Genomic DNA, 15,040 nt, shown 5'->3' on the forward strand with positions numbered 1-15,040 from the left:
CATTTTATTTATTGAATTAAGATCACAGTTTTATTTCCATCCAACTATAAAAACATCCAAAAAAATAACGAGCGTATTAAAAACTTAACATATCGGGAGCAGTGTGTAGGGAGCGGGGTGCGGGAGCGGTACCGGCCGCCGCCAGCGCGCGCGCCGCGCCTGCCCGGCGGTGGCAGCTTGCTACTTTTCTATTCATTCGCGTATCGCCGAGGTGAATAGGTTACTGTTTTTTTTTTTAATATTGCTACTTGTTTCTATTTTGACCTGCCTAATGCCTGCCTGTCTGTGTAGTACCTACCGTAAGTATAGTCTCTACCGTACCTACAAATGAAGTAGGTAGGTTATGCAGTGTCTCTAATTTAAATATTTATATTCTTAAATTCAATTTATTCAATTCGAGTCGTACGTATTAGGCCACCAAACGAAGGAAAAAACGGGGAAATAATTCGTGTATAAGCGAATTTTGGCATAGTTGTAGATAAAGGTACCTTACATAACATACTGAAAATACTGATAGATGGGGGTGGCGCTATTGTGTACGGGGGAGGGAGGGTTTAAATGTCCCTTTTTTAGTTTATCTTAAATAACTCGTAAACGGTGGCCCATGTCAAAAAATGATCTATCACGCAAATCATCTATTTAACATTTCCTACAAGAAAATTTCAGTACACTTTTTCACTAGTATAAATATTTAAAATGATATTAAAGCGGGAAAATTAATTGAAGTCAATTTTCTGGTCCATTTTTCTATAATATTTTCGTAAACGGTTGCAATTAGCAAAAAACGCTGTAAAATGTAAATAATCTACACAAAACTTCTACAAAAAAGATTCAGTACACTTTGTGAAAGGATCAATATTTAAAAAGATATTAAAAAGGGAAAGTTAATAAAACCAATTCTAAGGTTCCTTTTTCTTTAGTTTTCGTAAATAATTTGTAAAGTATGACCCATAGCAAAAAAATGTCTCTTACTATCTCACATATCTATAGATGTTAAGAAACCTTAGAATTGGTTTTATTAACTTTCCCTTTTTAAATATTGATCCTTTCACAAAGTGTACTGAATCTTTTTTGTAGAAGTTTTGTGTAGATTATTTACATTTTACAGCGTTTTTTGCTAATTGCAACCGTTTACGAAAATATTACAGAAAAATGGACCAGAAAATTGACTTTAATTAATTTTCCCGCTTTAATATCATTTTAAATATTGATCCTAGATATTAAACGGAGAAAGTTAATTTTAATCAATTCTGCATATTATTTGTGTTTCTCGCTTTAATAGCTTAATAAATATTGATCTTAGGGAAAAGTGTTCCGCATCTCATTTGTAGAATTTTTCATTATAATTGTTTATATATATATATATATATACATATATATATATATATTTGCTATAGGTCATAATACTTTACAAATTATTTACGAAAAAATAAAAAAAAGAGACCTGAGGATTCATTGTAAGTAACTTTGCCCCTCTGACTAAAAAAAAACCGAACAAGTCCGAGTCGGACTCGCCCACCGAGGGTTCCGTACTTTTTAGTATTTGTTGCTATAGCGGCAACAGAAATACATCATCTGTGAAAATTTCAACTCACGCAGACGGACGGACGGACAGCGGAGTCTTATTAATAGGGTCCCGTTTTACCCTTTGGGTACCCTAAAAAGGACCTGGAAACTGATTATAATGAATTTTAATATCTCATTAAATATTTATCCTAGCGAAAAAATGTACGGAACTTTTGTTGTACAAAATTACATTTCTATTATTAATGTATAAAGAACTTTTTGCATTGGGCCACTGTTTACGAGTTATTCACGAAAAACAAAAAAATTAGGGACTTTCCCCCTTTAATATTGTTTTAAATATTGATCCTGGAGAAAAGTGTTCTGTATGTTTTTTGTAGGAAATATTATGTTAATTATTTATTAAACCTTAGAATTGGTTTTATTAACTTTCCCTTTTTAATATCTTTTTAAATATTGATCCTTTCACAAAGTGTACTGAATCTTTTTTGTAGAAGTTTTGTGTAGATTATTTACATTTTACAGCGTTTTTTGCTAGTTGCACCCGTTTACGAAAATATTATAGAAAAATGGACCAGAAAATTGACTTTAATTAATTTTCCCGCTTTAATATCATTTTAAATATTGATCCTAGTGAAAAAGTGTACTGAAATTTTCTTGTAGGAAATGTTATATAGATGATTTGCGTGAGATAGAGAGATATAGATATCTATAGATGTTATGTTACTTATTTATACATTAACGTATAAGTAACATAACATTTTCTATAAGAAATATGTAGCACACTTTTCGCTTGGATGAATATTTAAAAAGCTAAAATATATATAAATCAATGTTAAAAACCCTTTTTAGTTTTCGTAAGTAACTCGTAAACGGTAGCCCGTAGCAAAACACGTTCTTATACATAAAGAATGCACATAATATTTCCTACAAAAAATACTTCGATCACTTTTCTCTAGGATCAATTTTAAGAAGATATTATAGGGGGTAAATCAATTCATAGGTACTTTTTTTAGTTGTTCGTAAATAACTCTTAAACGGTGCTCCAGTGCAATAAGAATGTTAAACATAAATACTTAACATAAAATTTTCTAGAAAAAAGATTTCTTACACTTTTTCTTTAGGATCAATATTATTGAGATATTAAACGGAGAAAGTTAATTTTAATCAATTCTGCACATTATTTGTGTTTCTCGCTTTAAAAGCTTAATAAATATTGATCTTAGGGAAAAGTGTTCCGCATCTCTTTTGTAGAATTTTTCATTATAATTGTTTATATATATATATATATATATATATATATATATATATATATATATATATATATATATATATATATATATATATTTTGCTATAGGTCATAATACTTTACAAATTATTTACGAAAAAATAAAAAAAAGAGACCTGAGGATTCATTGTAAGTAACTTTGCCCCTCTGACTAAAAAAAACCGAACAAGTCCGAGTCGGACTCGCCCACCGAGGGTTCCGTACTTTTTAGTATTTGTTGTTATAGCGGCAACAGAAATACATCATCTGTGAAAATTTCAACTCACGCAGACGGACGGACGGACAGCGGAGTCTTATTAATAGGGTCCCGTTTTACCCTTTGGGTACCCTAAAAAGGACCTGGAAACTGATTATAATGAATTTTAATATCTCATTAAATATTGATCCTAGCGAAAAAATGTACGGAACTTTTGTTGTACAAAATTACATTTCTATTATTAATGTATAAAGAACTTTTTGCATTGGGCCACTGTTTACGAGTTATTCACGAAAAACAAAAAAATTAGGGACTTTCCCCCTTTAATATTGTTTTAAATATTGATCCTGGAGAAAAGTGTTCTGTATGTTTTTTGTAGGAAATATTATGTTAATTATTTATGTATAAGAACTTGTTTTGTTATGAGCTGCCGTTTAAGAGATATTTACGAAAAACTAAGAAGTGACTTTAAAATTGATTAGTATTAATATTCCCGCTTTAGTATCTTTTTAAATGTTGATCCTAGCGAAAAGTTTCACATATCTTTCTTGTAGAAAAATTTATGGTTAATATTTATGTATGAGAGATTTTTTGCTATGGATCATACTTTACAAATTAGTTACGAAAAACGAAAGAAAAGGAACCTTAGAATTGATTTTAATTGACTTTCCCTCTTTAATATCTTTTTAATTATTGATACTTTCAAAAAGTTTACTGAATCTTTTTTGTAAAAAAAAATTGTGTAAATTATTTACGTTTAACAAGGTCTTTGCTATTGGGGACCGTTTACGGGTTATTCACGAAAATATAGTAAAATGGACCATAAAATTTATTTTATTAACTTTCCCGCTTTAATATTTTTTAAATGTTGATCCTAGCGAAAAAGTGCACTGAATCTTTCGATTAGGCAATTATATATATATTATTTACGTTAAAGAACATTTTTTGCTATGGGCCACCGTTTACGAGTTATTTAAGAAAAACTGAAAAAGGTACCTTTAAACCCCCCTACCCGTTAGCGCCACCACCATCCATCAGTACTTTCAGTATGTTGTGTAAGGCACCTTTAACTACAATAGTACCAAATTTTGCTTATACACGAATTATTTCCGCCAGTGAGCTGTTTGTGTTCTTCATTTGGTGGGCTATATGTAATAGTGTTAGAGTTGCATAATATTTATAAATGTCAGTCTATGTGGGCGTCTAAAGAAGGTAGCTGGCTGGGACTGGATGCAGAAAACGGGAAATCGTGTTTTGTGGCGCACCTGGGGGAGGCCTATGTCCAGCAGTGGACTACAACAGGCTGACGATAATGATGATGAAGTATCTTTCAGCTTATAGTACAAGTTTCATCAAAACTGGTTCAGTAGTTTTAAAGATCTCGACGGTTAAGTTTTAAGATATCGCAATTTATTAACGATAAGCATACATTATGTAGGTAATCTTTATTACGTGGCAAAAATTCTAGAACCTAATTGTTTTTGACGTCGGTTGTTATTAACGTCTTTAGCGTGATATTATTCTAATCAATGTTATATAAAACTGCGTAAGTATATATTATTCGGTACAAAGAAAACGCAAAAATCACTAAATGTAGTGTAAAGACTCACACACCAGTGACAACGACAACTCCCTTCTTAAGTGTGGACTGCGGGTCACGCGGTCGGGTCGTACTAGTAGCACAAGGACACGTATCTGCACTTAACTGCTAAAGGAAGACGGTACATTATTGCGTAACCGCGGGATGGATTTATCTTCGCTTCAAAAATTTCGGTGTTCTGGATGATATTTCTTTTGGATATTTTGAATTTAAGTGTATACGTGACTACTTAGTATATATTTAAAAAGAATACAGGCTGAGAAATTTTCCACTCTCAGTTTTTAATAGTTGTAAAATACATACATTTGGGTATGTATTTTTTTTGGATATTCTTACCCACTACGCCAAATTATATTCTAAGATCATATAAGAAGAAAAAAAATGATAGAGCAATTTTCCGATGAAAATGAGTGCCAAAAAAAGGAATTATCATTAAAAAAAAATCTCATGTTTGACAAAGTTTTTAGATTTTTTTCTAGTATTACATACTGATACAAATAACTTATTTGGTAAAATAATTTTGAACAGAGGAATTACTCGGTTAAACATATAAACAGATTTATATTTTTACGTATAAATACCTAACTTAGAAGTGTTTTTTTTTTTGGATATTTATATGTTAGTTTCGACTCATACTATACAATAACCAAGCAAAATTTCATCGACTGAAAAATTAATGCATGGGTCTCCATACAACAACTTGCTTCATTTCCTACACTAATGACGAGAAACGTAATCTTAAATCTTCCACCGCTTGTACCAAAATAATATGTCCACAAAAGTACCTACGAAAATGAGACGATTCAATAACTAATAATGACCACACGGTCTAGCTATAAATTAACATTATCGACCCATTGTAAAAACTCACTCCTACACAATGAAATTAGTAAGAGAGAGACCCTGAAACCTAAAGGAGTTCAGACCAAAAACTAGTTCTGAGCATATAAAATTAACACACCTAGCCAGCGCACCTAGCGTATTCTTGGTATTAGCATTGAATGTGTATGTGTAATATTAAAATGTGTAAATTTGCACTATAAAATTCATCAACGATGCCAAACTTAGAACATTTAGACAAGAGTCGCCTTTTAGAGCTTACCCTTCTGCCGAAAACCTTGCATACTTTGCGGACTGAAGTTTTATCTGATAGCTATTTTTACGTTACGCCAACCATACATTGAGTGCCCCTCCCTCGCAAAAATCGGCAGACAGTTTTGAGCATGACAGACATGGCGTTTCCAGTGTTAATACTCTAAGATACCAAATGGACATTGATTTGAGTTGTAACGACTTTATCTTGTGTTCGTTGTGTCAAAAAAACTGTACGTAATTAACGAGGCAGCTAGGTAACCTAATTTGAGTAGCTTAAAGAAACAATAATGGATACCTACTACGAATAGGCTGGCATTAAAATGGGAGCCTTACTATGTCTCAGTATGAGTTGTATTTTAATATTGTTACAGCTAATGCTTTACTATAGGCAGGTAATAATATTTACATTGTCAAGAAAGATAATACACGGGCGACGTTTTTTAGGGTTCCGTAGCCAAATGGCAAAAAACGGAACCCTTATAGATTCATCATGTCTGTCTGTCCGATTATGTCACAGTCACTTTTCTCCGAAACTATAAGAGCTATACTGTTCAAACTTGGTAAGTAGATGTATTCTATGAACCGCATTAAGATTAATAGAAAAAATAGAAAATAGAAAAAAAACAATAAATTTTGGGGGTTCCCCATACTTAGAACTGAAACTCAAAAAAACTTTTTTCATCAAACCCATAGGTGTGGGGTATCTATGGATAGGTCTTTAAAAATGATATTGAACTTTCTAATATCATTTTTTTCTAAACTGAATAGTTTGCGAGAGAGACACTTCCAAAGTGGTAAAAAGTGTGCCCCCCCCCCCCCCGTAACTTCTAAAATAACAGAATGAAAAATCTAAAAAATATATAATATACATTACCATGCAAAGTTCCACCGAAAATTGGTTTGAACAAGATCTAGTAAGTAGATTTTTTAATAAGTCATAAAATAAAAATATTTTTTTTTTCATCAGACCCATACGTGTTGGGTATCTATGGATAGGTATTCAAAAATGATACTGAGGTTTCTAATATCATTTTTTTCTAAACTGAATAGTTTGCGCGAGAGACACTTCCAAAGTGGTAAAATGTGTGTCCAACCAAACTGGTAAAATGTTGAACGAGATCTAGTAAGTAGTTTTTTTTAATACGTCATAAATGGTACGGAACCCTTCATGGGCGAGTTCGACTCGCACTTGACCGCTTTTTTAATTTCGACCGCTCGATTTCTTGTTCCCCCTTTATTAATATCTCCACTACTAGGCATTTAAACTCTACTAATAGAATTGAAAACGAGTGGTAAATTTCACTGGATTCCCAATTTCTATCGCTCCTACTTCAAAAATACCATTTCGCCGTTTTCTACAGATTTTCGAGTGACGAAACCGAGCGCTCGAAATTCAAAAATCGGTCCCCAGCTATTGATTTAGAAATGAAGCTGTTTTAAAATATTTCGGCAGTAAATAAAAAAAATATTCATTTCAAATTTGGATCATGTTTATTGTATGTTGCATTTCCACGTTGTTACAATATAAGTCATGGGCACCCTGCCCTGGGCACAGCAATTCTAATTCTAAAAGAATACATTAATTCTTGGCATGTTAATAGAATTAAAATAACATTCCATAAATAAACTTAAAAGTTTACATCATTAAATTCTTCTGCATCCAAAGGTGCCCAGCGCCCGACAGCCAACGATAGTTTTACGAAATACCATCTGAACTTCCAACCCAGAGCCCTGACCTTTCAAAACCTCGAAACATTTTTGTCCGATATTTCATTTGCCAAATTTGGATCCGGGTACGTCCTTAAACTACGTCCAAAAGAGAGGTATGGGCATTGTGAATGTCATCTCGCTTTGTGTGGTAGGGCACAGCCAGTGGATGTCATTCCAGATCTAGAGCAGAGCCCAACTGGGGAAGTACCTCCACCTTACAGAAAACAGCAGCCAAGTAACACTAGACCCTACTCATAGTGTTGTTTTCCTGCCGGTGAGTAAGATTGCCAGAGCTCAACGAGGGGTTTGTTGGGGTCGGCAACGCGCATGTAGCTCCTCTGGAGTTGCAGGCGTACATAGGCTACGGAGACTGCTTACCATCAGGCGGGCCGTATGCTTGTTTGCCACCGACGTAGTATAAAAAAAGTATATTGGTCATTCATTTTGTACTTATCTACAAAATTGAATGGCTTACATAAAATTCCAATTACTTGTAACATTTATGTCCACGGCGGCGTTGAAGTTTATGACAGAAAATAAAGCTACATAGGTACCTAATTCTGCAAATTAATTCATCATCAGTCAAAAGGTACTGCTTGTTAGGCTTTGCATTCGCATCCGCACTGTCAGGCGATAGACACGGAGCCGGACGCGGGCACCTTACCGCCGAACTCGACGGAGCCCAGCACGGGCACGGAGCCGACGGCGGCGATGATGCCGCTGGCGCCGATATAGATAATTATCGCAGCACCCTTTATTCGACATTAACTAAGTTACTCTTTTTTTGTAAACTACGTCGTTACGTTGTACGTCGGTGGCAAACAAGCACACGGAGTTGCAGGCGTACATAGTCTTCGTATCCCATGTACGCCTGCAACTCCAGAGGAACCACATGCGCGTTGGCGACCCCAGCAACGCCACCCCTCCTCGTTGAGCTCTGGCAACCCCACTCATCGGCAGGAACACAACACTATGAGTAGGGCCTAGTGTTATTTGGCTGAGGTTTTCTGTAAGGTGGAGATACTTCTCCAGTTGGGCTCCGCTCTAGATCTGGAATGACATCCGCTGCGCTGTGCCCTACCACACAAAGCGAGATGACATTCACAATGCCCATACCTCTCTTTTGGAAGTTACTTACCTTTTAAAAACAGCAAAGATTTTAAACTTCACGCATTATTTTAAATAAAACATATTTTAAAACTTTGCCGAGAAAAAATTTATTATATAAAAAAAAACAATGTTAAAATCATCGATATCTGCATCCACACTGAGCAAGGTTAGCCAGAGTCAAGCCATTCTTCGACGCCGCATTGCTGCCACTCGGGTTGCCGTTCTCCTGCACAATGACGATGTTGCCGTCTCCACATCCGTAGGCAACAGTTCCGCAGCCAGAGGTTCCCAGGCTGCCTTCTAAAGCCACAGCGCTCAGGAAAGGCATGGAGCCGGTCACGTCCAAAGAACCTTCCATGGCTAGTTCGGAGAGAAGAGACAGTCCGTTGCTGGAAAGAGGTCCGGAGCAGGTGACAGTCACGGGTCCTCCGGTGGAGTAGGTGGCGGTTTTGGAGAAACCGTCATATTCGCCGCAGGAGCAGCCGCACTTCTGGGCGGAAATGGACTGGAAAAAAGGAGGATTATTAGAAAGATAGATACTTATTTAACTATAGTTGGTGCATGAGTTCCGATATGATTACGAGAAAGCAAAATTAACCCCCCTTAACCCCAAAACGCTTCCGCTTCATGAACATCCATAGACTTAAAGGGGCCCACTGAGTAACAATTCATTGGAGGATAACGCCCTGGCAGCGCTTGCGAATAACTGTAGGTTTCTGTATGAACTGTAGGTTTCGGTCGTAATTAACATAGGATTTTTATATTGTTCACGCCAATTAAAATTACTATTCTCTGCCGACATCCCAAAAATTAAGCAAATTGAAAAGGCTAACCTACTTTGGTATAGAATAATTGCATTTATATATATCATTGTCTAAGTACTCTCAACACAAGCCTTATTGAGCTTACTGTGAGACTTAGTCAATTTGTGTAATAATGTCCTATAATATTTATTTATTTATTTATTTAAAAATCAAACGATATACAAAATGAGCTTAATAAAGAGCGGTGCCTCCCAACACAAGCATTGTTTTGCTTAACGGGCGGCTCCATCCCCTGCATCACAAGTATTTTTGTATTTTTTAATTATATATCAGCGTCTCATCTTCAATTGAATATACTCTGATGATACGTTTATTTAGGTATGACAAAAGAAATAAGTAGAAACAAGTCCTCAATCCACAGTTCGTGATCAGCATGGCAGACTTCGTCAAGTGGACACAGAAACAAGTCAGCTACAGGCTTCATCACCTACTTACAATTGATACTGGGGATACCGGGGTGAGTTAAACAGAGGTAAGTTAAAACAACGTTAATTTAGCGGTATTTATTATCGTTTTGAGGCAAGGACGCATATTGAGGGACCAGCGGACGGGGGAACGAGGCTAAACGTCGTTTTTCCAGCTCGATAACACTTAACATTAACGTTGTTTCAACCTACCCCTGTTTTAAGAGGGAAGTCACATACTCATCCATACCAAAAGAGAAAATGATTTTCCACTTCTAAATATTATAAAAATAGGTTTATAGGTTTTCCTTTTTTACAAATTTTCAATACCATTTTTGTCTTCAAAGCGAAACCTATTAACCTACATTATATTATTCTGAAGCGATTGACAGCAAAATCAAAGTGATTTGTTAAGATTTAGTAAGAGAAACCGTTTTCTCCCGCAATAGAATTTCATAGAATAATAACCGTTATTTCGTTAGGATCGCACAGATATGCTTTCCTCATACCTTACCTTGGTCTCCCCTAATTCGCAACAAGTTGTGTCAGTCTTAACCACAAAATTAATTACTTTGATTAGAAAATAATACTTTAAAACTAATTACCTGCAACAAAGCAGCTTGAAGGCACAGAACGAGACCGACTTTTCCGAGCATTTTAAATAAATTTCAGCTGGCACTATAAGCTGACTAATATTTAAATATTTACACGCATTTATATGTAGTTTGCGTTGCTCAAATATTATCGCAATATAATTACAAATGCGACTGAGGCAAGCGAATGCGATAAAATTTTCCAAACGGCATTTGTTTCATCATGTAATAAAGTGTTTAAAATATATAGATGTAATATAATTATTGTCAATTATTTATTTACCAATGGTTGACTGAATAACATATGATGAACACTAGTTAAGTTTTATTTTGGTAGGTTTATATACTTAAAGGGCCATTTGCGCGTTACAGGGTTAGTCAACTAACTCGAAATTAATCGTTTATACGTACAGTGTTAAACTGTACTGTATAAATGATTAACTCTTAGTTAGTTGGCTAACCATGAAACGCACGCAAGTATTTCGCACATGCCTACTGTTATCGTAAAACGATATACACCACGTTTTTTTTTTTCAAGGGTACATCCCAGAGCTTAAATTAAGTAACTTTCTCAAAGACACTAGTATTCTAATTAACTCCATTTCGGAGATAACTAATCATTATTTTTTATCTTATAAGGCCCTTATAAGCGTGTACACTAGCTCTAGGGCCTGTTTACTTATTGATTAGTGTTTCGTACGAGTGTATACATTTGTAAACGTAAGTGCTATCTCTCACGATTGATGTTCGAAATGACATTGATATGTCACAGTTTTCAATTGTTTGGTTGAGTTTAAATGCAATGCCAACGCTATATGCAACATTTAATTAATTCTTCATAAAAAAAAAAAAAATTTTTTTTTTTGAAAATAACTATGCCATTTAGTTTCCTGAAATTTACCGATACTCCGAAGTTCATTCAATAAAAATTCAATAAAAACACGATGTAAATGATATCGTTTTTATGATAAATAGGAATCCTTATACCTACTTAGGAAGTGTGATCTTTGTACCCATTACAGGATGGCCTAAAATTGTTTTTATGCTGCATATTGTTGAAAGGTAAAGTAGGATATTTTAAATAATTTTTGTGTGATGATGCCTCGACATTTGGTTTCGTCGGTAACTGATTATGATTGTAAATGTCTATTGTAAATATTGATAAAGTAACACAACGAAAAAAACTTATGAAGCCTATGTGGTTATAAAAAAACACGTTTAATGATTGTAATTTTAATTTTTAAGGCCATTCTGTGAAATCTTGCAAGAAAATAAAATGAATGAACTATCGCCTGCGGTATTTCCGGACCGATACGACCTTCAAACCTTCAAGAAAAGAGCGTACTCCCATCTTAAAGGCCGGCAACGCACTTACAACCCCTCTGGTGTTGCAGGTGTCCATGGGCAGCGGTAATCGCTTACCATCGGGTGATCCGTCTGCTCGTTTGCCTCCTCTACCATAAAAAAAAAGATAATAATCCTAAAAATTATACAAAAAAATACGGTTTCTGGAAACAATATTAAATAAATATTTTTTAAGAACGTTGCATGAATATAGTTTTTGTAGTTCTATAGCATGTTTTGAGTTAAGATTTCCTATGAGTCATAATTAAATATTCGTATGTCGCAATTTTGTAAAATTTCAGTAGGTAAATATAAACACTAAGTAAATAATAAGCATCAACACTAAGACAATAGTGTCAGCAAAAAAAGTTAAAACATTTAAGCAAAAATGCTTACTTAATTGTTTACTTAGTGACCTAAAGGTGGAAATAATGTAATATTGAAATACATAGGATTAAGCAGTACCTTCCCTAAATTACTTTTCTTTTTCTCGGACTCCGAATAAAAAGTTTTTATCTCTGACCATTTTTTGGTTTTTTCGTATTATAATATTTAGTAGTTTGGATCCAGACATTTTTTCATCATTAAAAGCAGCGGATCAGACGTCAAAAGTTGTATTATCTAATCATCTGAATATGTCTATCTAAAATAGTACATTACGATACAAGTGCGAAAAATAGGAAATTCGAAACGAGGGGCGATAAATTAAAACACGACCGAAGGGAGTGTTTTAAATCGACACGAGTTGCGAATTACCTATTCGCACATGTATCGTACAACGTTTTACAGTACATATGGCCCTTTAAATGTTCGACACAGTAACATAATATGCTACTTCTCGCACTAGTGCTATAAAGTAGCCCCATATGTACTGTAAAGACATATTCAGGCCAATTCCAACAATATAACGTGATACTGATCGAACATGGATCTGACATCATTCCAATATGAGATGGTTCTAATCTCCTTTAGATGACCTGCTGAATTGCGCATGATATCAACCTTCATCTAAAAACGTCACATTTGACACTTCGAATCCAAAAACTATGGAAGGTAGAGGCAAGGAACAAAAACTCCTTAGGTAGGATTTACGGAAGGTGGAGATAAGGAACGAAATCTCTATGTACCAGAAAGTGTCATCAAAAAACTTTAAATAGGTGGCGCTACAATACCTAGAGTACTTGAACAAAAAAATCAAATAATAGACAGCGCAATTCACTCCGTCAATGACGCCTAGGTTCTTAGCTACTCTAGCGCTACTCTGGATACTTTTGCAACAGTTCTACCATAAGAGATACCACTCCTCTTAATGCCACACTCCATAGTAGGATTGTTGTAAAAGTGTCCAGCTGTCAGCTATAAATAATAGTTCCACATTTCGCCAGCGTAGCGCTAGAGTAGCTAAGAACCTAGGCGTTATTGACGGGGTGAAGTGCGCTGTCTATGATAAGATTTTTTTCTCAAGTCTTCTAGGTATTATAGCGCCACCTATTTATAGTTTTTTGTCGGACACTTTGTGGTATATGGAGATTTTGTTCCTTGCCCCTACCCTAAAAAGGGAGTGTACAGGTCTAGGGTCTGTAGTTGGATGCCTCCATAGGCACGATGACTGCTTACAATCAGATTGGCGTATGCTTGTTTGCCACCGATGTGGTATAAAAAGTGAAGCTTCCTATATAAAACTGAAGTGACTTATGCCCGGACCCATGCCGTTCTAGTGTGAGCTATTCTTAATTGGCTGTAATTGATCGAGCTAACAATTCTGAAACACTAAAAACGATTTATTAATACAGTTGCTCAAAAAATGGTACTTTACGTAGCTGTTTAGCGTGCGGAAAGTTGGATTTCGCGAACTAGTGCTTTTTACTTTTCCACTTGTTCCAATGGGGTTGGCAACTGTCAAAGGTTTGCATAGATGGCGCCATCATAGCTTGCCCCTGTCTCTAGTTTTGTTCTATGAGATTTGGCTTACTTTTACTGGAATCCAGGTCACCAAATTCCCAAAAAAAAACAAGAATTTGACACAATTCTAGGGATTGACAGGGCAAGCTATGATGGCGCCATCTGTTTAATACTTCGACCGGCCAACCCCATTCATGACTACTTATTGATGAGTGTTAATGTTAGTTTCCTTTAAAAGCCGTAATCAACATAATAATGTAAAAAATAATAAATATAAGCATATTTCATACTTTTTTACTTACCTCTTCCTCATTATAACACGTTTATTTCTTATTATTGAATACTGAAAAACCGTTTTTAATAAGTTGTCTGAATGGATCGGAATAGCTGCCGAAACGCCTGTCAAACAGAGGCGTTTTTTCTTACTGCAAGAATGTTTTGTTTCCAAAGGCAACATTCGATATTGTTTTCATACAATTTAAATATACGATACGCAAATAATCGTAAATAACGATACTTAGGTAATAATAGTATAATATTTTGTATTTACAATTGTTTCTGTCTTATAGAACATGCATAAAAAAAGTACTTGTTTTTATTATTTTTTCGCAACTGTATTAAAAAACGTCGTTCGATATACGTGCGGAAATGTCATTCTTCACTCGTCCCGAGTCTTGCCACGAGCCGCAGGCGAGTCGAGCGAGCACTGGCATCAAAATGTACTATTTTATCTTTTATTACGACCTAGTAGCTTAAATGTTTGTAACTTTGTACCTGCCTACGACGTATCAAGGTTAAAAGTGATAATGTTTGTATTTCATTATGTCAAGTTCATTACAACTCGACTTATCTGTCGTACGTGTCTAACGTGGTATTGCATTTCACTCACATCGAGAAATACTGACCGAGTAAAGTAAATGCCAGCAACATGCAGCAGCTCAACGAGGGACGGGAGGGGGTTTGGGTCGGCAACGCGCATGTAACTCCTCTGGAGTTGCAGGCGTACATAGGCTACGGATACTGCTTACCATCAGGCGGGCCGTATGCTTGTTTGCCACCGACGTAGTATAAAATAAAATAATTCAAACTGACTAAGGTCTGTTATTTTATTCCGTAGAATAAAATGACGTTTCATATGTAAGACATGCCATTTCTTAGTACCACATGAAATGTCATTTTAGTCTACGGAATAAAAAAAACAGAATATATACAGTTGATGTTTTATAAGGGGCTAACGTAAAGAACCATGAGAAACTTTGTATGGAGCCTGGTCCAAAACCAAAAGAGTTGAGAATTAGGGGATTCTACTGAGATACTTACCAATTTTCATTAATTATTTAGGTTTTGAGGACCGGTCTGGCCTAGTGATGGGTAGTGACCGTGCCTATGAAGCCGATGGTCCCGGATTCAAATCCTGATAAGGGCAATTATCCGTGTGATCACCGATACT

General features: G+C 35.3%; 1 protein-coding gene and 1 long non-coding RNA gene across 2 annotated transcripts; both read right to left on the reverse strand.

Moving 5' to 3' along the window:
- On the reverse strand, positions 1-2,054 carry LOC133532274 (uncharacterized). The gene is made up of 2 exons (XR_009801671.1): positions 1,954-2,054; positions 1-914 (listed from the first exon to the last, which is right to left on the reverse strand). It is a non-coding gene; the product is annotated as an uncharacterized LOC133532274 (long non-coding RNA).
- Positions 2,055-8,605: 6,551 nt separating this feature from the next.
- On the reverse strand, positions 8,606-10,502 carry LOC133532267 (chorion class CB protein PC404-like). Its single transcript, XM_061870862.1, has 2 exons — positions 10,357-10,502; positions 8,606-9,028 (listed from the first exon to the last, which is right to left on the reverse strand). Exons 1-2 carry the CDS (start codon positions 10,405-10,407, stop codon positions 8,660-8,662), a joined length of 420 nt encoding a protein of 139 aa, XP_061726846.1. The 5' UTR covers positions 10,408-10,502; the 3' UTR covers positions 8,606-8,659.
- Positions 10,503-15,040: the final 4,538 nt, after the last annotated feature.

The sequence above is a fragment of the Cydia pomonella genome, chromosome 26 (genome assembly GCF_033807575.1).
Source record: "Cydia pomonella isolate Wapato2018A chromosome 26, ilCydPomo1, whole genome shotgun sequence".
Lineage (NCBI taxonomy): Eukaryota > Metazoa > Arthropoda > Insecta > Lepidoptera > Tortricidae > Cydia > Cydia pomonella.

Bases quoted from the DNA above. Each gene is read 5' to 3' on its own strand.
- LOC133532267 (XM_061870862.1), bottom strand. From the start codon at position 10,407: ATGCTCGGAAAAGTCGGTCTCGTTCTGTGCCTTCAAGCTGCTTTGTTG. The intron at 9,029-10,356 runs GTAATTAGTTTT...CCTTTTTTCCAG, and splicing joins TTCAAGCTGCTTTGTTGCAG to TCCATTTCCGCCCAGAAGTG.